This window comes from Gigantopelta aegis, chromosome 15 (genome assembly GCF_016097555.1).
Source record: "Gigantopelta aegis isolate Gae_Host chromosome 15, Gae_host_genome, whole genome shotgun sequence".
In the NCBI taxonomy this organism is placed as follows: domain Eukaryota; kingdom Metazoa; phylum Mollusca; class Gastropoda; order Neomphalida; family Peltospiridae; genus Gigantopelta; species Gigantopelta aegis.
The window spans coordinates 12,165,137-12,192,347 of NC_054713.1; the positions used below are offsets into that span (position 1 = coordinate 12,165,137).

The window sequence follows — 27,211 nt, forward strand, 5'->3', positions numbered from 1 at the left end:
TAATAATATTTAAACTTAAAAAAAAAAATCAACAATGTTTATGAGAAATCGCATGCAACAAATGTATGCTTGTGTGACGGCCCCTTGAGTTATATAGGACTTAATTGGGAAGTGACGTCATGTTATGTCGCTTCCCAAAATTAGGTTATTGATTGATTGATTTCAACTTATTTTCGTGCTTATATGCCATTAAGGTTCAAGCACACTGTCCTGGGCATACACCTCAGCTATCTGGGCTGTCTGTCCAGGACAGTGGGTTAGTTGTTAGTTGGTTAGTGGTTAGTGAGAGAGAAGAGGGTGTAGTGGCCTTACAACTACCCATTGAGCCCTTAAGAACTCGCTCTGGGTTGGAGCCGGTACTGGGCTGCGAACCCTGTACCTACCAGCCTGTAGTCCGATGGCTTAACCACTGCACCACCGAGGCCAGTATTAGGTTATTACACAAGTTTTATGGTACTTAACATAATTATGTACATAGGTATGCTCTGTATGTTTTTTATTGACTTGGTTATGTTGAACCACGTGCCGTTGAATTACGGCCAGAGTGTAAATAAAGTTCAGTTGAGTTCAGTTCAGATACTGATTTCTTGATATTCCATGATGTAGGTACCACACAGCGAGATCTCGTTGACCAGGTGTTTGAACCGGTTGAGATAATGATTTCCTGATATTCCATGATGTACATGTAGGTACCTCATAGCGAGATCTCTCATTAACCAGGTGTTTGAACCGGTTGAGATAATGATTTCCTGATATTCCATGATGTACATGTAGGTACCTCATAGCGAGATCTCTCATTAACCAGGTGTTTGAACCGGTTGAGATAATGATTTCCTGATATTCCATGATGTACATGTAGGTACCACACAGCGATATTTCATGTTGACCAGGTGTTTGAACTGGTTGAGATAATGATTTCCTGATATTCCATAATGTAGGTACCGCACAGCAAGATCTCTCGTTGACCAGGTGTTTGGACCGAAGTGTCACAAGGAGTTTCCTCGCAAGGTGCGACTTGCAGGGAATGGATGTAAAGGAGTGGGAGGCTTTGTGGCAAAACTTGACAAACCTGGAACACCGGAGTACGACAGTGAAGGAATGGACCTTGTCATTAGTGCTGGTAACAAGGTGAGTTCAGTTATCAAAGAAAGTTCTATTAAAGTTTAATGACACCACTAGAGCGTATTGATTTTTTTAAATCATCAGCTATTGGATGTCATACGTTTGGTAATTGTGACATATAGTCTTAGAAAGGAAACCTGCTACATTTTTTAATTAGTAACAAAGGTTCTTTTATATGCACCATCCCACAGACAGGATATCACATACCACAGTCTTTGATATACCAGTCATGGTGCATTGGCGGGAGTGAGAAATGGTTCAATTATCAGGTTGTCTCTATACTAGCAGGCTTTTTGCCAGAAAAGGGCCAGACGTAGCCGTAGTAAAGCATTCACTTGATGCACGGTCAGTCTAGGATCTATCCCCATTGGTGCATGGGCTCATTGGGCTGTTTCTTGTTCTTGCCAGTGCATGACGACTGGTACGTCAAAGGCTGTGGTATGTGCTATCCTGTCTGTGGGATGGTTCATATAAAAGATCCCTTGCTGCTAATCGAAGAGAGTAGACCATGGCAGGTTTTCTCTCTCATCTGAATGAATCATGATCGAGTAAAATAATTATTATATGAAATTTCATGTGTATATGCTCCAGTTGGTGGGAACATGAACAGATCATACAATGAGTGAACGAATCATGGTCCTGTAATATAATTATTGTGTGAAGTTTTATGTGTAGGCTCCAGTTGGTGGGAACATGAACAGGGTTCATGCTTGTAAAACATAAAGAATCCAGACTCAATCTCAAATGATGTCACATGCATTCAGTTTGTATGGCGTTGCCATGATGTTACTATGACGTTATTGTCTCAGACTCTATTAGTCTTGAATCTAGACTCTCTAAGTTTTATAAGCACCAGGCCTGATCATAGAATGAAGTGAATGAGTCATAATCCAGTAAATTAAATATAATTATTGTGTGAAATTTCAGGTGGTTGCTCCATTTGGTGGAAAGCTGTACCGATCGCCTAACAAGAATGAACTGATCATCGAGCCGACTGGGGGGTCATTGAAGAAGACAAAGATCATCATCTCTAATGTCATCCCCAACAAAACCGTGTCGGACTCCAAGCAAATTCCAGATATCGTTAGTATGCTTCTAGAAAGCAAAGCTATGAATATACTTACCTTTTAAATATATGTTTAATTTATTTTTAACACATACTATTAATATCAACACTTAGAGACATTTTGTAGATCCCTACTGGTCCAACAAGAGGGGAATATAGGTTTCAACTCCGTCCATCTGTCTGTCTGTCCATCTGTCCCACATAAAGTTTTCAGGATTTTTTTTCCCACTATGCAGCTAGACCATATACCCCCAGTATATAAACTAACACTTTAAGACACACCACACACACACTCACACGCATACACACACATACACACACACACAAACACACACACACACACACATACATACATACATATACATATACATACACACACACATATATACATACATGCACACACACACACACAACACAAACAAGTCTGTCCCACTTATAGTTTTCAAGATGTCTTCTCGCAATGCCTCGCGTATCAAGATATGGCGATGAAATTGTGTGTATATCTTTATCAGGTACTGTTACAGATCATGTTTCACATTCATGATGATTTACCAAGGCTCTTGAACTTTATGGGGCCCAGTAACAACATGTATTGCTTTAGCAGTATTTTCAAAATGCTTGCTAAAATGAAATCTAAGTTTGAACTAACAAATATATATCGACGCAAACATAATATATTGACTCTGTCGTATTGATTCAACAGATATAAACATGATAGTTAATCATTAACATATGAGATCCCCTTTTTGTAGGAGGGCAGCCTAGATTTTGCCCGAATTAAACAAAAATGCCTGAATCTATATGACAGCATTTATTAATATTAGCATTACTACCAAACAGTTATATAGGGTTTCAAACAAATCACTACACATTTTTATATGGATTACAACTAATTTTGAGGGTAGAATGATGGAAATACATGGTCAAAAGATCTGAGATTAACATATTTCCCCCGAATATGTGTAATTTTTGCCCGAATTTGAAGTTTTGCTCCAGCACTAGAGGAGCAGTTGCCACCCCCCCCCCCCCTGCCCTGCCCCCTTGTCTCGTATGCTTATGTAGTGAAACACATTTCAGCTGGGACACAAACAAGATTGACGCAGCAGTGCTCGACTGTATGTAATTTAATAAAATATATTCCAGGTTGGGGCTGGTGAGCAGATTGGTGTGGCAGCCATGACACCTTGCCTCAATCATATTCATTTTGCGCTAAAACGTGGAACTGGCTTCGTCGACCCAAAGAATTACCTCAGAGTTCGACTGCCCGAGATGCCAAAATGGGTCCAGGAATGTGACGATTATAAACTCGTCTTCAAGGTATGATGGTAGCAGATAACTGTAGCTAGCATTTTGTACAGATTCTAAAAGCCCTGGGGTGGGACCTAGCCCAATGGTAAAGTGCCCACCTGACTGTAGCTAGCATATTGTACAGATTCTAACCTGGGGTGGGACCTAGCCCAGTGGTAAAGTGTTCACCTGACTGTAGCTAGCATATTGTACAGATACTATAACCTGGGGTGGGACCTAGCCCAGTGGTAAAGTGTTCACCTGACTGTAGCTAGCATATTGTACAGATTCTAACCTGGGGTGGGACCTAACCTGGGGTGGGACCTAGCCCAGTGGTAAAGTGTTCACCTGACTGTAGCTAGCATATTGTACAGATACTATAACCTGGGGTGGGACCTAGCCCATTGGTAAAGTGCCCACCTGACTGTAGCTAGCATATTGTACAGATACTATAACCTGGGGTGGGACCTAGCCCAGTGGTAACATGTTCACGTGACTGTAGCTAGCATATTGTACAGATTCTAACCTGGGGTGGGACCTAGCCCAGTGGTAAAGTGTTCACCTGACTGTAGCTAGCATATTGTACAGATTCTAACCTGGGGTGGGACCTAGCCCAGTGGTAAAGTGTTCACCTGACTGTAGCTAGCATTTTGTACAGATTCTAACCTGGGGTGGGACCTAGCCCAGTGGTAAAGTGTTCACCTGACTGTAGCTAGCATATTGTACAGATACTATAACCTGGGGTGTGACCTAGCCCAGTGGTAAAGTGCCCACCTGACTGTAGCTAGCATTTTGTACAGATTCTAACCTGGGGTGTGACCTAGCCCAGTGGTAAAGTGCCCACCTGACTGTAGCTAGCATATTGTACAGATACTATAACCTGGGATGGGACCTAGCCCAGTGGTAAAGTGTTCACCTGACTGTAGCTAGCATATTGTACAGATACTATAACCTGGGATGGGACCTAGCCCAGTGGTAAAGTGTTCACCTGACTGTAGCTAGCATATTGTACAGATACTATAACCTGGGGTGGGACCTAGCCCAGTGGTAAAGTGTTCACCTGACTGTAGCTAGCATATTGTACAGATACTATAACCTGGGGTGGGACCTAGCCCAGTGGTAAAGTGTTCACCTGACTGTAGCTAGCTAGCATACCTTGTACAGATTCTAACCATATTGGATACTATAACCTGGGATGGGACCTAGCCCAGTGGTAAAGTGTTCACCTGACTGTAGCTAGCATATTGTACAGATACTATAACCTGGGATGGGACCTAGCCCAGTGGTAAAGTGTTCACCTGACTGTAGCTAGCATATTGTACAGATTCTAACCTGGGGTGTGACCTAGCCCAGTGGTAAAGTGTTCACCTGACTGTAGCTAGCATATTGTACAGATACTATAACCTGGGGTGGGACCTAGCCCAGTGGTAAAGCGCTCGCCTGATGCACGGTCAGTTTGGGATTGATCCCTTACAGTGGGCATTTGGGCTATGTTTTTTCAACCAGTGCACCATGACTGTTATATCAAAGGCTATAGTTTTTTGCTATTATCTTAGTTGGATGGTGCATACATGTATATAAAAGATCCCTTGATTCTAATGAAAAACAAATATATTAGGTTTCTTTTCTAAAACTATATATCCAAATTATGAACTGTTTCACATCCAATTACAGCCGATGATTAATAAATCAATGAGCTCTAGTTAGTAGAGTGCGTGCCTGAAGTGCTTCAGGCCTTCGGATTTCATGGTAACGATCGTTTCCGGTAACGTGTCCGTAAACTCACGGAACCGAAATTTCATTTCCTATGATTATTATATTGAGTACAATTGTTCAAAAAAATTATAATAATACTTTTTTTTAAATTATGTTTCTGATATCACACTACTGGAGTGTGTGTTTGGCATAATCACGAGACCAGGACCCATATTCACAAAAAGGTGTAAATTTACGTCTACGACTAGCACTTACGTGTTCCGTAGATTTACGTTTACGTGCAAGAAGCACCTTATTCTCAAAGATGGTCGTAAATGTAAACGTAACTTAGTTGGACGTAAATCTACGATTTAACATTCTCACTGGAGTAATTAATAAAAACACATTAGAAACGATGGCTACGGGGTAAATAACAAATGCGCAAAACGCAATTTTGTTTGTCGTCTGCTAACAATAACATTGCGAACAGTGAACCATGGCATTTTGGTATTGGTGGGATCCGCGTTTTGGTACGAACTTGAGGACATTTCTTAAAAAGGAAAAGATAACTCAGGAGAAATTGGCCAAGTCGAAAACATCCGTTCGATCACGAAAAAAAATATGTTCAATCCGAGGGCGTTCGCCATAGCAAACTGCTTCATTTATTGGAAATGCTGCTAGTTTCCGTAAATAATAGTAAATAACGGCGATCGTGTTTGATTTATTATATGTACACAACTTACGTGCAGCGTTAGTTGCAACCTGAGGCACTCTTAAATTTACGTCCAATTTTACACGTAACTTATGTTTTCGTTATTTCGTGAATAGATCATCAGTCGTAGATTTACGTTTACGTGTAAAACTAGGCTTACGATATTTTGTGAATATGGGTCCTGATTTGGATTGTTGTGTTAACCAAACTTCTCAGTGCTCAAATCAAACACGTTACACATTTGAACCAAAATCACTGGCACTAATTGTTTGTAGTGTATATCTTAAATATAGGGGTCAAGAAATAGTATTTAAATTAAAATATAATTTTGTAGAAACTATTTAACCTTCAGACTACTGTCAGTGAAGTCTACGAAAGTCAATGTCATGCATGTGCTCCAGTACTGAAGGTGGCAGTCAATTAAATAGGCCCCACTACTTCCTGTGGCTTCATTATGGTGGAATTTAATGTAGGCCTAAACTATTATTTATATTTAGCTGTCAACATCACAACCATGTGTATAATGGAGAGGGCGTGTCGAAAATCAACCTTTTATTGAATTTGAAAACGTGTCTCTTTGCACAGAATTTTGCAATAATTTAAATCAGTGGTATTAAAAATGTGTTCCCATAAACTGAAAAAGTAAAAAGTGTTTCCCATGAAATTTGAAATCGTAAGGCCTGTGCTTTGGTCGCGGGATCGAAACTCCTAAATGGACCCATATTTAGATTGTCTTATTTTTTCCATCCCAGCCAATGCCCTACAACTGATATATCAAAGGCCATGGTATGTTCTGTCATGTGTGTAGGAAAGTGCATATAAAAGATCCCTTGCTGATAATAGGTGCAACTATGGATGTTCATCATAGTGCACTGAAAACGTTTATGGTAGACAAAACATTTAATTCTGCAACATTTTTGTTTTTATTGTGCTTTCAGTTTGGGATTGATCCCATCAGTGGGCAACTGGGCTATTTCTTATTTAGCCAGTGCACCATGACCGCTACATTAAAAGGTGGTATGTGCTATCCTGTGGTGCCTTTAAAAGATGCCTTGCTACTAACGGAAAAATGTAGCGGGATTTCTCTCTAAGACTATATGTCAGAATTACCAAATGTTTGACATTCAGTAGCCAATGTTTAATAAATCTATGTGCTCTAGTGGTGTCATTAACCCAAAAAACCTATATATGTCAGAATTACCAAATGTTTGACATCCAATAGCTGATGATTAATAAATCAATGTGCTCTAGTGGTGTTGTTATTAAACAAAGCAAACTACATGTACATACATGTATGTCAGAACTACCATATGGTTGACATCCAATAGCCAATAAATGAATGAATATCAGCTATTGGGTGTCAAACTATCATGGTAAATACAAACCAGTAGCCAATGATTAAGAAATCAATGTGCTCTTGTGGTGTCGCTAAACAAAAGACTATATATGCCAGAATTACTAAATAGTTTACATCCAATAGCCAATGATTAAAAAAATCAATGTGCTCTAGTGGTGTCATTAAACAAAGCACTTTAAATGTCACAATTACCAAATGGTTGTCATCCAATAGCCGATCAATGTACTTCAGTGGTGCTGTAACAGGGATTTATCCCGGCGTTCTACAGGTCCGAACATAGGCCCCTTCTCTAAAGAAAGTGGTGCTGAAACGGGGATTTATCCCAGCGTTCTACAGGTCCGAACATAGGCCCCTTCTCTAAAGAAAGTGGTGCTGAAACGGGGATTTATCCCAGCGTTCTACAGGTCCGAAAATAGGCCCCTTCTCAAAAGAAAGTGGTGCTGAAACAGGGATTTATCCCGGAGTTCTACAGGTCCGAAAATAGGCCCCTTCTCAAAAGAAAGTGGTGCTGAAACAGGGATTTATCCCGGAGTTCTACAGGTCCGAAAATAGGCCCCTTCTCAAAAGAAAGTGGTGCTGAAACAGGGATTTATCCCGGAGTTCTACAGGTCCGAAAATAGGCCCCTTCTCAAAAGAAAGTGGTGCTGAAACAGGGATTTATCCCGGAGTTCTACAGGTCCGAAAATAGGCCCCTTCTCAAAAGAAAGTGGTGCTGAAACAGGGATTTATCCCGGAGTTCTACAGGTCCGAACATAGGCCCCTTCTCAAAAGAAAGTGGTGCTGAAACAGGGATTTATCCCGGCGTTCTACAGGTCCGAACATAGGCCCCTTCTCAAAAGAAAGTGGTGCTGAAACAGGGATTTATCCCGGCGTTCTACAGGTCCGAAAATAGGCCCCTTCTCTAAAGAAAGTGGTGCTGAAAATTCCCAATTTCTATACTAAACATTCACAATATATATTGAATTATGTCTGTTAATTTAATTTAATGCTGTGTCATTCAATTGATTGAAAATGTGTCCCAAGCATGATTTACTTTGCACTAATTTTCTCAATCCCATCAAAGATGAGTTAGTCAAGATACATGTAAATCTCTGTGTTGCAATAGACCGGCCTCGGTGGCGCCGTGATAATTAGGCCATCGGTCTACAGGCTGGTAGGTACTGGGTTCGGATCCCAGTCTGAGTGAGTGCTCTGCAAGGCTCAATGGGTAGGTGTAAACCACTTGCACTGACCAGTGATCCATAACTGGTTCAACAAAGGCCATGGTTTGTGCTATCCTGCCTGTGGGAAGCGCAAATAAAAGATCCTTTGCTGCCTATCATAAAAGAGTAGCCTATGTGGCAACAGCGGGTTTCCTCTAAAAAAAACAAAAAAAAAACATGTCAGAATGACCATATGTTTTTCCAGGGTAAGACTATACGGGAAGGATCTCTGATTGGGAAGAAGGGCAAGAAGGAGAACGACACGAGCCCTGAGAGGACTGGGAACACCGTCGCAAACCCACCAAGCATTCCAGAAGACAAAAAACCTGCAGCGAAGCTTAATGCTGCAAGCGGTAAGAGTTGATCTTGACCTTCTATAATTTCAGTCTCACCTTAAGTTTGGTTATGCATATTAATTGTAGAAAAATCTTATTCCTTTTTTGTTGTTGTTAGTTAAAATGATATATTTGACATCCAATAGCCAATGATTAATAATCAATGTTCTCTAGTGGTGTCGTTAAACAAAACAAACTTTTTTTTTTTTTTTTTAAATGATATTTTTTGTGTGGTGTTTGTTTTCTGTTTATTTTGTTGTTGTTGGGTTTTTTTTTTTACTTTTATTTTGTTGGGGTTTTCTATGGTTTTTTTTGTTTTTTTTTTGTGGGGGAAGCTTACATTTTAAGAAAAATTAATTCAGTTTCTCATTTATTATTTTCACATGTTTTAATTGTCCAGTTCATTTTATTATTTGTTAGTCATTGACCCTAGCTAGTTCCACTTTGCTCATTAAATATATTTTTAAAACATGAACTTATAAGATAAATCATGCAGGGCTCACAATGGAAAGCAATTTTTTAGCCAATTTTCAGATTGTTGTAGGAACAGTTTCTTACACACCTGTTTAAAAGATGATTTGTTGTAGATTAATAGATTCCATCATATGTGGGATAGAAAAAGTACACCCGAGGTTTTAATAACAAAATATCGATCTAAAACTAACCAACTGGCATTGATATGACATTATATATTACCAATGCTGTAATACTCCTCATGTTAAATTCAATGGTGTCATAGCCCGTGCAAGACAGATTTATTCTGCATGGGCTGACTTCATGGAATGGGTCTGTCTTGCATGGTTAGGGGTGGGAGAGAAATATTGTCTCCAGCATATGTTGGAGATAACTTTTGACACTTGTCCATCAGAGGTCAGGTCAGGTCAGGTCATGGGGTTTTACATGCACATTCAGAAGAAGCTATTGTAGCACATGCCTGTCATGGGCACAGGTACTGGCCTTGACCGGCCCCTCTGTCCAGGACAAGAAATGGGTTGGAGTGGGTGGAAGAGGGGACACCCGCCCTGACAGATGCAAGGGAGTACCAGCAACCCGTCTGGGGTTGGTAGCTAGCGGGCATGCATGGGGCTCCATCAGAGCCATTCGATCCAATAAGAAGAGGTCCGAAATAGATTGTTGTGTGACGTGTGAGTTAACCTGAAACTTATTACAGTATGTTACAAGTTAACTGCCGCACAAGCGCCGTAAATAAGCTTTAGTTGGAGAAAAAAACCCTGTTTTTGAGAATGTGTAAGAAATAGAATACTAAATTTGCGTCCATTATATACCATTTGTCTTACAACTCTTTGTTTAAAAAAAACATATCCAACTCGCTTTTACCCGTTAGGTTCAGTGAAACTCCTCTAAACTGGACACCCCTGAGACCAAGTAAAAAGTCTGGTTTAAGAGGTATCCGGTTTAGATAGGTTCTTTTATGTACAGATATTTAAAAAGGGACCATGAAAAACATCCGGTTTTGGCGGAATTCTGGTTTACAGAGGATCTGGTTTTGAGAGGTTTCACCATCAGTAAACAACTTTTTGTAAGATAAAGGGTATCCAACGGCCCACTCATGTAGTAATCTCTGTTTCTTATTTAGAAGAGGATCTGGTTTTGAGAGGTTTCACCATCAGTAAACAACTTTTTGTAAGATAAATGGTATCCAACGGCCCACTCATGTAGTAATCTCTGTTTCTTATTGAGAAGAGGATCTGGTTTTGAGAGGTTTCACCATCAGTAAACAACTTTTTGTGAGTTAAATGGTATCCAACCCACTCATGTAGTAATCTCTGTTTCTTATTTAGAAGAGGATCTGGTTTTGAGAGGTTTCACCATCAGTAAACAACTTTTTGTGAGTTAAATGGTATCCAACGGCCCACTCATGTAGTAATCTCTGTTTCTTATTTAGAAGAGGATCTGGTTTTGAGAGGTTTCACCATCAGTAAACAACTTTTTGTAAGATAAATGGTATCCAACGGCCCACTCATGTAGTAATCTCTGTTTCTTATTGAGAAGGGGGCGAGACGTAGCCCAGTGGTGACGCGCTCGCTTGATGCGCAGTTGGTTTGGGATCGATCCCCGTCAGTGGGCCCGTTGGGCTATTTCTTGCCCCAGCCAGTGCACCACGACTGGTACATCAAAGGCCGTAGTATGTGCTATCCTGTCTATGGGATGGTGCATAAAAAAGATCCTTTGCTGCTAATCGAAAAGAGTAGCCTATGAAGTGGCGACAGTGGGTTTCATCCCTCAGTATTTGTGTGGTCCTTAATCATATATCCGATGCCATATGCGTAAATAAAATGTGTTGAGTGTGTCGTTAAACAAAAAACATTTCTTTCCTTATTTAGAATTTTGTTTTATTTTTCAGATAGTCCAGACTCCATGTATCAGAAACAGAAGGAGAAAAAGGAAGAAATCGCAGCCAAGTCTGAGACAACTAAAGACAAGGGTCAGTAATGGTTGCTTTTCTAGGGTACATGGGATCTAGCCCAGTTGGTGCTTTGGGTTTTCCCTATCCCAGCCATTTCCCCCAAATTGGTGTACGAATGGAAGAGTGTGATATATCCTGTCCAGGGGGCGGGACGTAGCCCAGTGGTAAAGTGTTCGCTTGATGCGCAGTCGGTTTGGGATCGATCCCCGACAGTGGACCCATTGGGCTATTTCTCGTTCCAGCCAGTACATCAAAGGCCGTGGTATGTGTTATTCTGTCTGTGGGATGGTGCATATAAAATATCCCTTGCTGCTAATCGAAAAGAGTAGGCCATGAAGTGGCGACAGCGGGTTTCCTCTCTCTATAGCTGTGTGTTCCTTAATCATATGTCCGACGCCATATAACCGTAATTAAAATGTGTTGAGTGTCGTTAAATAAAACACTTCTTTCTTTATATCCTGTCCTATCTGTGGAAAAGTACATATATCTCTTGCTGCTACTGGAAAAATACAGCAGTATTTATATTATATAAATATATTTATGGCAAATCCAAATTATTTTTCTTTCTCCTCCTGTGACCATTTTAGTCCATAAAGATATATACTGGCATTAACCCTTTTACTGGAAGGAAGGAAGTAAGGAAATGTTTTATTTAACGACGCACCCAACACTTTTTATCTACGGTTATATGGCGTCAGACATATGGTTAAGGACCATACAGATATTGAGAGAGAAAATCCGCCATCGCCACTTCTTGTAACCCTTTTATTGGATCCACTCCTGTATGAACCATCACTTCCAGTAAGATACAAAGAATATTGTATTACTTCTGGTAAGATATGAAGGATATTTTACCTCTCTGGTAAGATACCAAGGATATTTTACCTCTCTGGTAAGATACCAAGGATATACTGGCATTAAGCCTTTTTCTCGTAAACACATTCAATAATTTGTGTGATTCTTCATCTCGCCCCTGATGGGCTTAATTATCATGTACCTCAGAGGTACTCTTTATTAAATATTGCATCTCAGACCGCCGGTAGTAGGGGTGCATAGTAAGTGGTTACAAGTGCCTCTTAACAATGCCAGAAGTAAGTACTAAACACTCCCCGAAGTGGTCAGACTAAGCCCACAGCTAAAAAGCTGATGGGGAATGGCAGGTTGTGGCACAATTAGTCACAAAGGACAAGCACCTGTCGTGGTTGGAGAGACAAGGACTGGGATGTGGAGGTGAACAGCAAAAGAATTTGAAAGATAGGAGGAGTTGCCAGATCGGGGAGAAATGAGATGGAATTCAAAGAAGAGAAAGGAAAGGGGGCAGTGGGATAAAAAAAAAACCCAAATACCCCCCCCCCCCCAAAAAAAAAACACACCAAAAAACCCATTGCATCCCATCCCATCCCTAGAAAAAACCTACATCCGCCCCTGCCTCTGACCATATGTACATTTCCCCACCCAGCTGGACTTAAATATACATAAGCATACATGGAGGGAAAGTGGCAGGCTGATTTGTGTCCAAATTAAAAAAAATTAACATTTGTTATTAGTTAGTACTAAATACAGTACAATCTTGTTGGATCGAACTTGGAAGATATACCACAGCAATCAAACCAAACATTAAGTTTTGAGTTACACTTCCATGACGTTAACCGAATGGTTGGGTTGAACTACCAGATGGATCGAACACTTTATCCTTTCATTAATTTCAACGTATTTTCGTGCTTATATCCAATTAAGGTTCAAGCACGCTGTCCTGGGCACACACCTCAGCTATCTGGGCTGTCTGTCAGGGAAAGTGGGTTAGTTGTTAGTGGTTAGTGAGAGAGAAGAGGGTCTAGCGGCCTTACACCTACCCATTGAGCCCTTAAGAACTCGCTCTGGGTTGGAGCCGGTACTGGGCTGTGAACCCTGTACCTACCAGCCTGTAGTCCGATGGCTTAACCACAACGCACCGAGGCCAGTAACACTTTATCTAGCACAGACGGTGTTCGAGCCAATGGGATTCAGCTGTATATCAATTAAATGACTTGAAACCAATGGGGACACCAGCTTTGGTGGCATTGTGGTTAGGCCATCGGTCTGTAGGCTGGTAGGTACTGGGTTCGGACACCAGTCGAGCCATGGAATTTTTAATCCAGATACTGACTCCAAACCCTGAGTGAGTGCTCCGCAAGGCTCAATGGGTAGGTGTAAACCACTCGCACCAACCAGTGATCCATAACTGGTTCAACAAAGGCCATGGTTTGTGCTATCCTGCCTGTGGGAAGTGCAAATAAAAGATCCCTTGCTGCTAATCTGAAAGAGTAGCCCATGAAGTGGCGACAGCAGGTTTCCTCTCGAAATCTGTGTGGTCTTTAACCATATGTCTGACGCCATATAACCGTAAATAAAATGTGTTGTTTTATTTAAGGATGCGTTAAATAAAACTTTTTTTCTTTTGGTGCCACACCATGTTAAAATAAGCCAGGGAAAACATTATTTACACGTAGTATGTATCTCTTGTATACATGATGTCAGGTTATGTTATTTTTGTTCTTGCAGCTCTAGCTACTCTATTTAAGAACCCACTGGGTTTCATAAAGAGATTCAAACCAAGCGATATAAAGATTGGAAGTCTGGTCGGCATGTTACACACCATGAATCTGGTAGAAAGCAGTGAGAAACTAGCTAATGTCATCAAAATTCTTAAAGTAAGTGCACACAGTCATTAATATTATGAAGTACTGGGTTAGACGTTTACCATGGCAACTATATATACATGTACATGTATGTCATCAGAATTCTTAAAGTAAGCCCACACAGTGATTGATATAAAGTACAGGGTTAGAATTTTACCATGACAACGATGTCTTTGGAATCCCTAGTGACTGTAATATTGTGAAGTACTGGGTTAGAATTTTACTATGATAACAGTTAATGTCATAATAATGTCACACACACACACACACACACACACACACACACACACACACACATGCATCAGAATTAAGTGGGCAGTGTCCTCCTAACTCTGAATATGATACATTGCCCCACCCTACCCCCAGGTGAACATCAAATTAATTTATTACATACCCATTAAAACTTAATATTTTAATAAAAATTATTCTGACAGTACAATAAAATAAAAAAAATATTGAGCATATTTGTGATACAAAATCTTTCACCTGTAATGTTGTGTTCCCCGTAGCCAGAACTCTCGGTGTTCCATCAGTTCCACAAAATTCAGCTAATTTTCCAGACAAAGTAAATTGTGTTATTTAATTAAACTTTTGTTAATCATAATATATAAAAGTTGTATGTAATAAAGTTTGTTTTGTTTAACAACACCACTAGAGCACATTGATTAATTAATCACCGGCTATTGGATGTCAAACACTTGGTAATTCTGACTCATAGTCAACAGAGGAAATTAACCCACTACATTTTTCCCAATGCAGCATGGGATATTTTATATGCACCATCACACAGACAGGATAGCACATACCATGGCATTTGACATACCAGTCATGGTGCACTGGCTGGAAAGATAAATAGCCCAATGGGCCCACTGACAGGGATCGATCCCAAACTGACTGCATCAAACGAGCACTCTACCACTGGGATACGTTCCAACCCCTGCACACTATGAACTCGTGCAATAAATAACATGGGTGTTGTTCTGTTTATGTATTGCTGGCCCCAGCATTTGCTGGTATCTTCCAACACCTACAAACCGGCCTCGGTGGCGTCGTGGCAGGCCATCAGTCTACAGGCTGGTAGGTACTGGTTTCGGATCCCAGTCGAGGCATGGGATTTTTAATCCAGATACCGACTCCAAACCCTGAGTGAGTGCTCCGCAAGGCTCAATGGGTAGGTGTAAACCACTTGCACCGACCAGTGATCCATAACTGGTTCAACAAAGGCCATGGTTTGTGCTATCCTGCCTGTGGGAAGCGCAAATAAAAGATTCCTTGCTGCCAATCGGAAGAGTAGCCCATGTAATGGCGACAGCGGGTTTCCTCTCAAAATCTGTGTGGTCCTTAACCATATGTCTGACGCTATATAACCGTAAATAAAATGTGTTGAGTGCGTCGTTAAATAAAACATTTCTTTCTTTCTTTCCAACACCTACAATGTACAACAAAGACAGATGGACAGACACGTACACACACACAAACCCACAAATGACACAGACGTCGATTTATTACATGTACTGAACAACATAGGAAATGCAGATATTTTAATATATATTATTTCATGATAAAATTAATTCAGTAAACATTTGGTAAACAGACCATCAAAGTTTGGTGGTCTCGTGGTTAAGCCATTGGACATATGGCTAGTAGGTACAGGGTACGCAGTCTGGTACCGGCTCCCACCCAGAGTGAGTTTTAACGAATCAATGGGTAGGTGTAAGACCACTACACCGTCTTCTCTCTCACTGACCACTAACAACTAACTCACTATCCTGGACAGACAGCCCAGATAGCTGAGGTGTGTGTTCAGGACAGCGTGCTTGAACCTTAATTGAATATAAGCACAAAAATAAGTTGAAATGAAATAAAATAATAATTTTAATGCACACCAAAACTAATGGGATTCGAAGTGTATACTTAAAATAAAATCATGTTAAAGTGTTGTTTTAAATTTTAAATAGTAAATGATTGACAACAAATCTTGCTTCAAACCACACCAGGCCTGGTGCTTATAAAACTTTGGGACTCTGGAGTCTGAGACGGTAATGTCATGACAACGTCATACAAATTGTATGCGTATGACGTCATTAGAGATTGAATCTAGACTCTAGAAGTTTTATAAGCCAAGGCCCAGATAGTATTTGTGTTTCTTTTGCTCAGACCGGCCTCAGTGGCGTCGTGGCAGGCCATCGGTCTACAGGCTGGTAGGTACTGGGTTCAGATCCCAGTTGAGGTATGGGATTTTTAAACCCTGAGTGAATGCTCCGCAAGGCTCAATAGGTAGGTGTAAACCACTTGCACCGACCAGTAATCCATAACTGGTTCAACAAAGGCCATGGTTTGTGCTATCCTGCCTGTGGGAAGTGCAAATAAAAGATCCCTTGCTGCTAATCGGAAGAGTAACCCATGTAGTGGTGACAGCGGGTTTCCTCTCTCAATATCTGTGTGGTCCTTAACCATGTCTGACAAATATGAGTATGACAAATATTTTGAAAAGTCACTAGCCACAGGGCTAGTGGGTTTGTAAAAACCACTAGCCCACCAAGATAAAGCACTAGCCCAAATTCCTGATCAATTATAACTGGATTTTTATATATTTAGGGCCTACTATTTGTGTCGCCAGGAACGGTGATGCCAATTGCTCAAATATAGGGCATTATCCCGTGTCAGACCGATATCAAAAGAATATAACGGCGTTAATTGATGAACAAAAAAGGTACCATCTTGTATCGGCAGCTGTGACACATCCAAACCGCTACACGTAATAGGCCAAGCCGAGTCATTGCCTGTGCGGTTACTATTAAAGTAAATTGTTTTCCTGATTGCAGATAACCACATGTAAGCGAAGTGCTAAATTAGAAAACAATAGGTAAATAAAACAAACACTGAAATTCAAAGCATGATTGGGCTTTACTTGATTGAGCTTAACCTGATGTCGCAATTGGTGATTTCCAAGTTCTTAGCCTAAAACATATGTGCGAGATTAATTACCACGTGACGTGTCCAACCAATCAAAACACGCATGTCATTAGACTTGTTTCCTGTGCCAGAAACTTAAAAAGGAAAAGTAAACAATGCATGCTGTAACTGTGACGATGTAGAGATAGTATATGTTACTGCAGTTTGCAGACCTAGTTCAAGTGGATTATTATATACTGATTGCGTTGTTGATATTATTCGATGACAAACGTCACAATCAAATTTATTAAATGAAATTTTAGCTGAGCGAAAAAAACAACAAAACAAAATGATCGAGCGATAAGGAGAGGGGGAGGGAACCACTGTGGGCTAGTGGTTTTGCGTTTCTTACTAGCCCGAACTTAAAAATCACTAGCCACGGGTGTCGGGCTAGTGGATTTGTCGAACTCTGCGCCATATAACCATAAATAAATCACAGACTTTAGCTTCTCTCTGTTATAACCTTATCCAGATGTGTGTTGCATGTTTGTAGATTAACTAAGCTTAGTGTCCATTTTTACGGGTTGAAACTAAGGTCTGCGCCTTTAAAGTGTACTTTTAAATTTTAATCAGGAAATGATCGACAACAAACCCTGCTTCAATCCACACCAGATGACCGACGAGCAACTTAGAAATGAGCTGACCGAACGAGGGATGAACCCAGAGGGTTCACGCAAAGCAATGATAGCAAGGCTGTCAAAACCTCCAAACAGTAAGTTATTAGTCCCCTACAGGTCTGTCTGTCTGTCCATCCATACATCCGTCCGTCTGTCTGTCCATCCTACATATAGCTTTCTGGATGTTAGAAATGAGCTGACAGAACGAGGGATGAACGCGGAAGGTTCACGCAAAACAATGGTAGCAAGGCTGTCAAAACCTCCAAACAGTAAGTTATTAGTCCCCTACAGGTCTGTCTGTCTGTCTGTCCATCCGTCCGTCCATCTGTCCATCCTACATATAGTTTTCTGGATGTTAGAAATGAGCTGACCGAGCGAGGGATGAATGCGGAAGGTTCACGCAAAACAATGATAGCAAGGCTGTCAAAACCTCCAAACAGTAAGTTATTAGTCCCCTACAGGTCTGTCTGTCTGTCTGTCCATCCGTCCGTCCATCTGTCCATCCTACATATAGTTTTCTGGATGTTAGAAATGAGCTGTCAGAACGAGGGATGAACGCGGAAGGTTCACGCAAAACAATGATAGCAAGGCTGTCAAAACCTCCAAACAGTAAGGTATTAGTCCCCTACAGGTCTGTCTGTCTGTCCATCCGTCCGTCTGTCTGTCCATCCTACATATAGTTTTCTGGATGTTAGAAATGAGCTGACCGAACGAGAGATGAATGCAGAAGGTTCACGCAAAACAATGATAGCAAGGCTGTCAAAACCTCCAAACAGTAAGTTATTAGTCCCCTACAGGTCTGTCTGTCCGTCCGTCTGTCCATCCTACATATAGTTTTCTGGATGTTAGAAATGAGCTGACCGAGCGAGGGATGAATGCGGAAGGTTCACGCAAAACAATGATAGCAAGGCTGTCAAAACCTCCAAACAGTAAGTTATTAGTCCCCTACAGGTCTGTCTGTTTGTCCATCCGTCCGTCCGTCTGTCCATCCTACATATAGTTTTCTGGATGTTAGAAATGAGCTGACCGAGCGAGGGATGAATGCGGAAGGTTCACGCAAAACAATGATAGCAAGGCTGTCAAAACCTCCAAACATTAAGTTATTAGTCCCCTACAGGTCTGTCTGTCTGTCCATCTGTCCGTCCGTCTGTCCATCCTACATATAGTTTTCTGGATGTTAGAAATGAGCTGACCGAGTGAAGGATGAATGCAGAAGGTTCACGCAAAACAATGATAGCAAGGCTGTCAAAACCTCCAAACAGTAAGTTATTAGTCCCCTACAGGTCTGTCTGTCTGTCCATCCGTCTGTCCGTCTGTCCATCCTACATATAGTTTTCTGGATGTTAGAAATGAGCTGACCGAGTGAGGGATGAATGCGGAAGGTTCACGCAAAACAATGATAGCAATGCTGTCAAAACCTCCAAACAGTAAGCTATTAGTCCCCTACAGGTCTGTCTGTCTGTCCGTCTATCCATCCTACGTATAGCTTTCTGGATGTAGAAATGAGCTGACAGAACGAGGGATGAATGCGGTAGGTTCACGCAAAACAATGATAGCAAGGCTGTCAAAACCTCCAAACGGTAAGTTATTAGTCCCCTACTAGTCCGTCCGTCCGTCCTTCTATCCACCTGTCTGTTGTACATATAGTTTTCTAGATGTTTTTCTCACATGCCTCAAGATAGTAAGCTGACATTTTGTGTATAGCTTTATTATCATGTACTGTTGCAGATCAAGTTTAATTTTCATGGTAGTTTTCCTACTTTTGAATTATGGCCCTTGAATTTAAGAGATAAGAAAATTTGTTGAGCCCTGCATGTAGGGTCCCTGTATTGCTTTGACAGTACTCTCAGAATGCTTGTTTAACAATTATATTGATGCTATTTATCTTGCAAGCATTGTTTCTACTTGCTGATTATGATAACCAATTAAAGCAGTCATAATTGTATATATACATTCTGACATTTGACAACTTGTCATGTTACGTCACATTCATAGATATAGGCTACATTGAAAAGCATTAACTTGACTTCTAGGTTATGATATAGGTTATCATACAATGTAGGAGAAATCATTTTTAGCCTTTGAAGAAGTCAGGACTTCATTAATCAGACAGCACCTTCTCCAATTTAATGGATACAGCTAGCTAGTATCATCAGTATTTGGTCCAAAACAAAAATTTCACATAATTAGAATTGAATCGTACCTGTAACATTTTGCATTAATATTTGTAGTTTTCCATCAAACTCCTGATGGGCATATTATGTACCTCACTGGTACTCTTGTTCACAGAGTTCTATGAACCTTGAATGAAGGAGATATAAGCAGTTTTTTTACCTTTTCAGCTGTACTAGCTCTCAGAATGCTTGGTTAAATAGACTTGTTTTTTTGTTTGACGATAATTGCAGTAAAACTTTTACATATTATATATTAAATATTATTACTTGTTTTTTTATATGCATGAAAATGTTGTTTGCTCTGTATACTAGTAGTCAGTGCAAGACACCTTATTAATATATAACTAATCTTTGTTTCATTAATTTATTGCAGGATGCCCAGGAATATCTCTCAGTTTGCCTAAAAATGTCTTCTGTACAATTGACAGTGAGTGTCTGGGAATTGAATGTTGTGCCTTCTTCAAACTTGGTATATTTAGAAAGACATTCAAATTGTATGCGCGACTTGATGCATGTAATCTGCAGTTTATCGTTGGTGTTGAAAAGAAATTCGAAAAAGTTTTTGGTGCCAATGATGGCCTCAAGGATATGTATACAGGTAATATGCTTATTATTATTATTTTTTTTTTAATTTTTACTTTTAATATATTTCATTTTTTCCTTATAGTTTTTTTGGTTCAGTATATTTTGCATTTTAAGCTAAATTTTGTTTGTTCCCTGGAAAGGGTCTCCACGAATACTCGAGTACTCAAGCATGGCCAGAGTCTAGTAAAACTTGAGTCTGTTCACAGGAAATGGGAATACTCGAGTACTCAAGCATGGCCAGAGTCTAGCAAAACTTGAGTCTGTTCACAGGAAATGGGAATACTCGAGTACTCAAGCATGGCCAGAGTCTAGCAAAACTTGAGTCTGTTCACAGGAAATGGGAATACTCGAGTACTCAAGCATGGCCAGAGTCCAGCAAAACTTGAGTCTGCATGTTCACAGGACTCAATTAAGTACCCATGCAAGGAAGAGCACTCATTTAATTATTAATTTTTTAAAGTTATTTTGCCAAATGCTGAGGTCAGTTACATTATATAGGGCTATAAGACTTGGAGAAAAAACCACAAAGGTTGAATGTGTTCAATATCATGGCATCACTTGGCATCCATGTTTAGTGCTGGAATTACGATGAATTTTATTCTATTTTATTTCATTATATTTGAGTTTACTTCATTCCTTAGTCTCATTATTATCTAGTGTAAGTGTTGGGTACTCGGGTCCGGGTCGAGTTTGACAATCAAGTACCCAAATCCAATATTTTGATCTCGTGGAGGCCCTATTCCTCAGTATATGATGATAAGGGAATGAAGTTAATGCAGTTTTAACAGGTTGCTTTTACTCAGTACCCCTTTTTAAATGTTTATCAATTTTCTATTCAACATTTAGGAAGTAGAACATATTTTTACACATCAGCATTGCATGGCCTTCTCTGTGCTATGTCAAAGACATTTAATAGACATGTACATTCATGACAGAGCCATGCGCATTAACACTCGACATCAACATTGCATGGCCTTCTCTATGCTATGTCAAAGACATTTAATAGACATGTACATTCAGGACAGGGCCATGCGCATTAACGCTCGACATCAACATGCATGGCCTTCTCTATGCTATGTCAAAGACATTTAATAGACATGTACATGTACATTCGTGACAGAGCCATGCGCATTAATGCTCGACATCAACATTGCATGGCCTTCTCTATGCTATGTCAAAGACATTTAATAGACATGTACATTCATGACAGAGCCATGCGCATTAATGCTCGACATCAACATTGCATGGCCTTCTCTTTGCTTTGTCCAAGACATTTAATAGACATGTACATTCATGACAGAGCCATGCGCATTAACGCTCGACATCAACATGCATGGCCTTCTCTATGCTATGTCAAAGACATTTAATAGACATGTACATGTACATTCATGACAGAGCCATGCGCATTAACGCTCGACATCAACATGCATGGCCTTCTGTATGTTTTGTCAAAGACATTTAATAGACATGTACATTCATGACAGAGCCATGTGCATTAACGCTCGACATCAACATTGCATGGCCTTCTCTTTGCTATGTCCAAGACATTTAATAGACATGTACATTCAGGACAGAGCCATGCGCATTAACGCTCGACATCAACATTGCATGGCCTTCTCTTTGCTATGTTCAAGACATTTAATAGACATGTACATTCAGGACAGGGCCATGCGCATTAACTCTCAACATCAGCATTGCATGGCCTTCTCTTTGCTATGTCCAAGACATTTAATAGATATGCACATTCAGGACAGGGCCATGCACATTAACACTCGACATCAACATTGCATGGCCTTCTCTTTGCTGTGTCCAAGACATTTAATAGACATGTACATTCAGGACAGGACCATGCATATTAACGCTTGACATCAACATTGCATGGCCTTCTCTTTGCTTTGTCAAAGACATTTAATAGACGTACATTCAGGACAGGGCCATGCGCATTAACGCTCGACATCAACATTGCATGGCCTTCTCTTTGCTATGTCAAAGACATTTAATAGATATGCACATTCAGGACAGGGCCATGCGCATTAACGCTCGACATCAACATTGCATGGCCTTCTCTTTGCTATGTCCAAGACATTTAATAGACATGTACATTCAGGACAGGGCCATGCGCATTAACGCTCGACATCAACATGCATGGCCTTCTCTTTGCTATGTCCAAGACATTTAATAGACATGTACATTCAGGACAGGGCCATGCGCATTAACGCTCGACATCAACATGCATGGCCTTCTCTTTGCTATGTCCAAGACATTTAATAGACATGTTCATTCAGGACAGGGCCATGCGCATTAATGCTCGACATCAACTTGTCCCCCAGGATAAATGCTTGTCCATTTCTACTTGTCCTATCTGAAATGTGCTTGACCATAAAGGAGTAAAGTAATATTTGACCTGTGTACTGTTAAAATAAAGCTGTGAAACATGCCACAGCTTTAAACTCATGAATATTTGATTGTTTCGTTACAAACTTTGGTTTTTGAAAAACCCATAGGAGCGGGGGGGGGGGGGGGGGGGGGGGGAACACTCCTTGAAATGGGAATATTGCACTTCTCAAACTAAATGTTGTTATAGGAAATGTGTCATAGTTAAAATGGGGGATCAGGTGTTTTGCACTCCTCAGATTTAATGGATGGATGTGAAGGAGTGTGATTAATTTCGCTCATGCTTGTTTGAAATGAAAGTTTTTTGTTAATGTATTGTAATTTTAAGTTAACAAGTCCAGTGGAATTATTTAATTTACAGCAAATTGCTGCAGTGAAGCCCTCTACTCTAACGTTTCCATCTAGGAGCCAGATGGTGCCAACTTCTATTTTTTATGTAGATAGTATGAAATGTTTTAGTCGCCAAATGAAAAGAAATGGTTGCATATGTGACCAAAATGGCCACAATGCATATGTCGAGGGCTGCAGTGCCCTAAACATACACGTATGCTCCAATGTCTTAACAATTAAACATAGTCACAGCCAAACTGGCTAGGCCTCGTTTTGCATGTTACTATAATTATAGTCATCATACTTGAATGCGACTCCTGAAAGATATTTTAACATGAAATGGTTCACACTTCTTTATTTTGAATGGGTGCTAGCTGTTGTGTTTTACAATCAGGGTCATCTCTTGGGAATAGAAAATTTCGCCAAATCATCTTAAAAACTCAAAATGTATAGCTATTTTCCAACAAAATATTAAGTATTACACACATTTTTTCACCAAATTAAAATAAAATTTGCCAAGTTTTATTAAAATTCGCAATTGGCGATTTTAGTGAGTGCCAGATCTAGCCCTAACAATATATTAAGATACTTGTTGAAGTTTGTCGTGTTGTCTTGCCTTAATTCTGGCCATAAAGCTCTAAAACAAATCTCCATCGGTCTAGGCCAATTAAAGTCGCACACCTTAGTATCAACCTGTAAAAATAGATATTACGTTTTGTTAATCTACAAACCTGTAACGCATTTAGATAAAGTTACAATAGAAGTGAAACAAGATTCTGTGACATTGAAAATACACTATAGAACCTGACTCCATGACAGTTACTTCTCAGATGCATGTATACGGTTTTTTCAAATATGAAAAATGCATTTTGTGGTATTAGAAACACCAGGATGACCAGAAACACTGTGGTTGTACAACAATGAATAATCCAAACAATAAAAAAATAAGTAATGTTTGATTTCAGTGATCATAAAGAGCCTTAAAAGTGAAAAAAATATGCCTTAGTGTTTAGGGCCTTAATTCACGAGTCAAAAGAATATTGGACTGGAGTACTTAAGGAATAAAGTAAAATAACATTATGCATCCTAATTCCAGCATTGAACATGGATGCCAAATCATGCCATTGTACGTATTGCATTCAGAAACCAGTGGATATGTTTAGTCTTAGAAATAAAAAGAGAAACTAGCACATGATCATATAATTATTGTGTAACTTGTATTATTGATTATCTAATGCTGAAATTATTGGCCTACATTGTCCATTGTATTATACATGTAGTTGCTCATTGTATTCCACCTTGTACGGGTACTCGAGTCCTGTGAACGGACTCAAGTCTTGCTAGACTCGACCCTTGCCCAAGTACTCGTGGAGACTCTATTAGTGTTTAACAACTAGCGTCTGTCCCTGTTATGGCCTATACCATCTAATTTGCCAAATCTGAGGTCTGTGTATGCAAGTTAGACGAGCACTATAATGTAAACCCTGATTTCATGAACAAAACCCTTCAAACCCTAATATAACATATAACCATTACACCACTAACAATTAAGGTATCAAAGATGCATGTTATATGTGTCATACATGGGCTCTTAATAGCTTTTTTTATATAATCTCAAAATAATTTTCCAGGTTTTGAGAAACTAATGAAGACCAAAGTGAAAATAAACATGTTTGACAGTGAATTTGAGCTGATCATAAAGTAAGTGGATTTATGTTGTCAGTTTTATTAGATGCATGTACATTTTCTGATGAATAGCATGATTAAATGGATTTACATGCATGCTGTCAATTTTATTAGATAAATTTTTCAGTGAATATCATGATTTAAAAATCTTGTAACAATATCGGTGGAAGAGTCAGTATTGTATTATTGTTAATCTACATGTAGTTTGGTTATCACAATATTAGCTGCAAGCATTGCATGATGTCATGGCATGTTATATATATTAGGTAACTAACCAGTGGGAGGAGTCTTCAGCAGTGGTAATAGCTGAAATTACTGTAAATTTACTAAATAACGACATCCAAAATGTTTTTCTTGGCAAAACCATTTGTATATATTTATTTAAAATTAAAAAGTTTGTTTTGTTTAATGACACCATTTGAACACATTGATATATAAATCACATGCTATTGGATGTCAAAATTTTGATAATTTTTAACACAAAGTATCGGAGGAAACCCGCTATATTTTTTTATTAGCATCAAGGGATCTTCTATATGCACTTCCCCAAAGACAGGACAGCACATACATGTATCACATCTTCTTTTTTTCAAATTTAATATGTTTAATTGTATTTAAGACTAACAATCTCAGATTTATATTTGTTTGATTGTATATGAGACTTATATTTGTGTGATTGTATATGAGACTTATATTTGTGTGATTGTATATCAGACATATATTTATTTGATTGTATATTTCAGACATATATTTATTTGATTGTATTTCAGACTTATATTTATTTGATTGTATTTCAGACTTATATTTGTTTGATTGTATATCAGACTTATATTTGTTTGATTGTATTTCAGACTTATATTTGTTTGATTGTATTTCAGACTTACATTTGTTTGATTGTATTTCAGACTTAGGTTTGAGAAGGATGACAAAGGCGCGTACATTACCCTGGGAACGGGTTTCTGCCAGCCGGATGACAGTAATAACTGTATGGGGTTCTTCAACCTCCTCGATATGATGCCCCTCATGCTACCCATCTGTCTCGAGGACGGATCCATGAAGTGGCCACAAAGTGAGTTATTAATTAAGGCTAGATATATTTTATTTTATTTATGAAACATGTTTCTGTCAGCCAAATGATAGTAGTATAACTGTACAGGGTTCTTCAGCCTCCTCAATGTAATGCCCCTCTTGCTACCAGGTCCAAAGAATACAAACTTGTTAATTTTTTAATTTAATATGTGTAGTTGATAAATTGATGTGATCGGCAGCAATAAAAAGGGGGGGGGGGACATAGCCCAGTGGTGATGCTTGGTCAGTCTAGGATCGATCCCCATCGGTGGACCCATGCCATATAACCGTAAATAAAATGTGTTGAGTATGTCATTAAATAAAACATTTCCTCCTTCTTCTTCCAATATGAAGGGCACTTTTTAAAAATTTATTTTTGTTCTAAATTGAGAAAATTCTTGACTTCAGGCCTGTAAATCATAGAATGAAAGAATGTGACCATTGGTAATCAGTTGAAAATTGAGTAGTATTTAATGTTTTTGAATTATGTAGTGATCTCTGAAATTTGCCTAGTGAAATGTGATGTGATAATTCATGATAAACAAAGTTTCTCTTGTTTAACGACACCACTAGAGCACATTGATTTATTAATCATCAGCTACTGGATGTCAAACATCTGGTAATTTGACATATTCTTGGAGAGGAAACCTGCTACATTTTTTCATTTGTAGCAAGGGATCTTTTATATGCACCATCCCATAAACAGAATAACACATACCATGACATTTGATATACCAGTTGTGGTGCACTGGCTGGAGCGAGAAATGGCCCATATGGGGATCGATCCCAGACTGACCATGCTTCAGTTGGACACTTTACCACTGGGCTATGTCCCACCTCTGCATGATCAACATGGTTCCTTCAATAATATTTTAATGGCATTGACAGATGGTGCATTCACATACAAATGTATTAAGACTGGATGTTTTTCTGATTTGCATCTGTTGGACGATGTTAAATTCTAAGACGTATACAGTTATGTTAGTAAATTTTATATTGCAATAGGTGTATGCTGAAATGTATTTAAAAAAAATTAAAATGTGGAATTACAGCTTTAAAAGTTGCTCTAATTGAATTTACTGGTTTCATGTTTCATGGTATTTGTATTATTAGTTACATATTGCAGTACATAAAATAAATTTTAATAATATACTCTTCAAAAAAAGAAACACAAAGGGTGGGTTATAACTCCGATTTTATGTTTCCTACCGGTTCATGCTTTGTGAATATAAGGTCATTGCATGTCCCAAACACATTCCCATGGTTACATTCGATAAAACGCAGCTACTGTACAATAAAGTTCCAAAATGTGAATATTCGCAAAAACGCAGCCACGTGCAAACCATGTCACCACTGCACGTGCGTTGTCTGCACGTGCAACATGAACACCGACAGTATAAAAGTGCAGGGTGTTCGCTTGCCTGGCCTCTGTATCTGGCCGACAGTTGACAATCCAGGACATGCCACGTCTCAGTGAACCGCAGAGAAACAATGCCATCGGCCGACTAGACGCAGGCGAA

At 39.5% G+C, this 27,211-nt stretch overlaps 1 protein-coding gene across 1 annotated transcript in view; it reads left to right on the top strand.

Moving 5' to 3' along the window:
* LOC121390363 overlaps window positions 1-27,211 on the top strand; it is a 310,647-nt gene that overhangs the window by 68,738 nt on the left and 214,698 nt on the right. Inside the window, exons 25-34 of the mRNA XM_041522159.1 lie at window positions 939-1,128; window positions 2,050-2,205; window positions 3,332-3,505; window positions 8,647-8,794; window positions 11,142-11,222; window positions 13,746-13,894; window positions 17,411-17,549; window positions 20,002-20,436; window positions 24,569-24,638; window positions 25,529-25,692. Of these exons, the coding sequence (XP_041378093.1) occupies window positions 939-1,128; window positions 2,050-2,205; window positions 3,332-3,505; window positions 8,647-8,794; window positions 11,142-11,222; window positions 13,746-13,894; window positions 17,411-17,549; window positions 20,002-20,436; window positions 24,569-24,638; window positions 25,529-25,692 (1,706 nt within the window). The remainder of the gene's footprint in view (window positions 1-938; window positions 1,129-2,049; window positions 2,206-3,331; window positions 3,506-8,646; window positions 8,795-11,141; window positions 11,223-13,745; window positions 13,895-17,410; window positions 17,550-20,001; window positions 20,437-24,568; window positions 24,639-25,528; window positions 25,693-27,211) is intronic.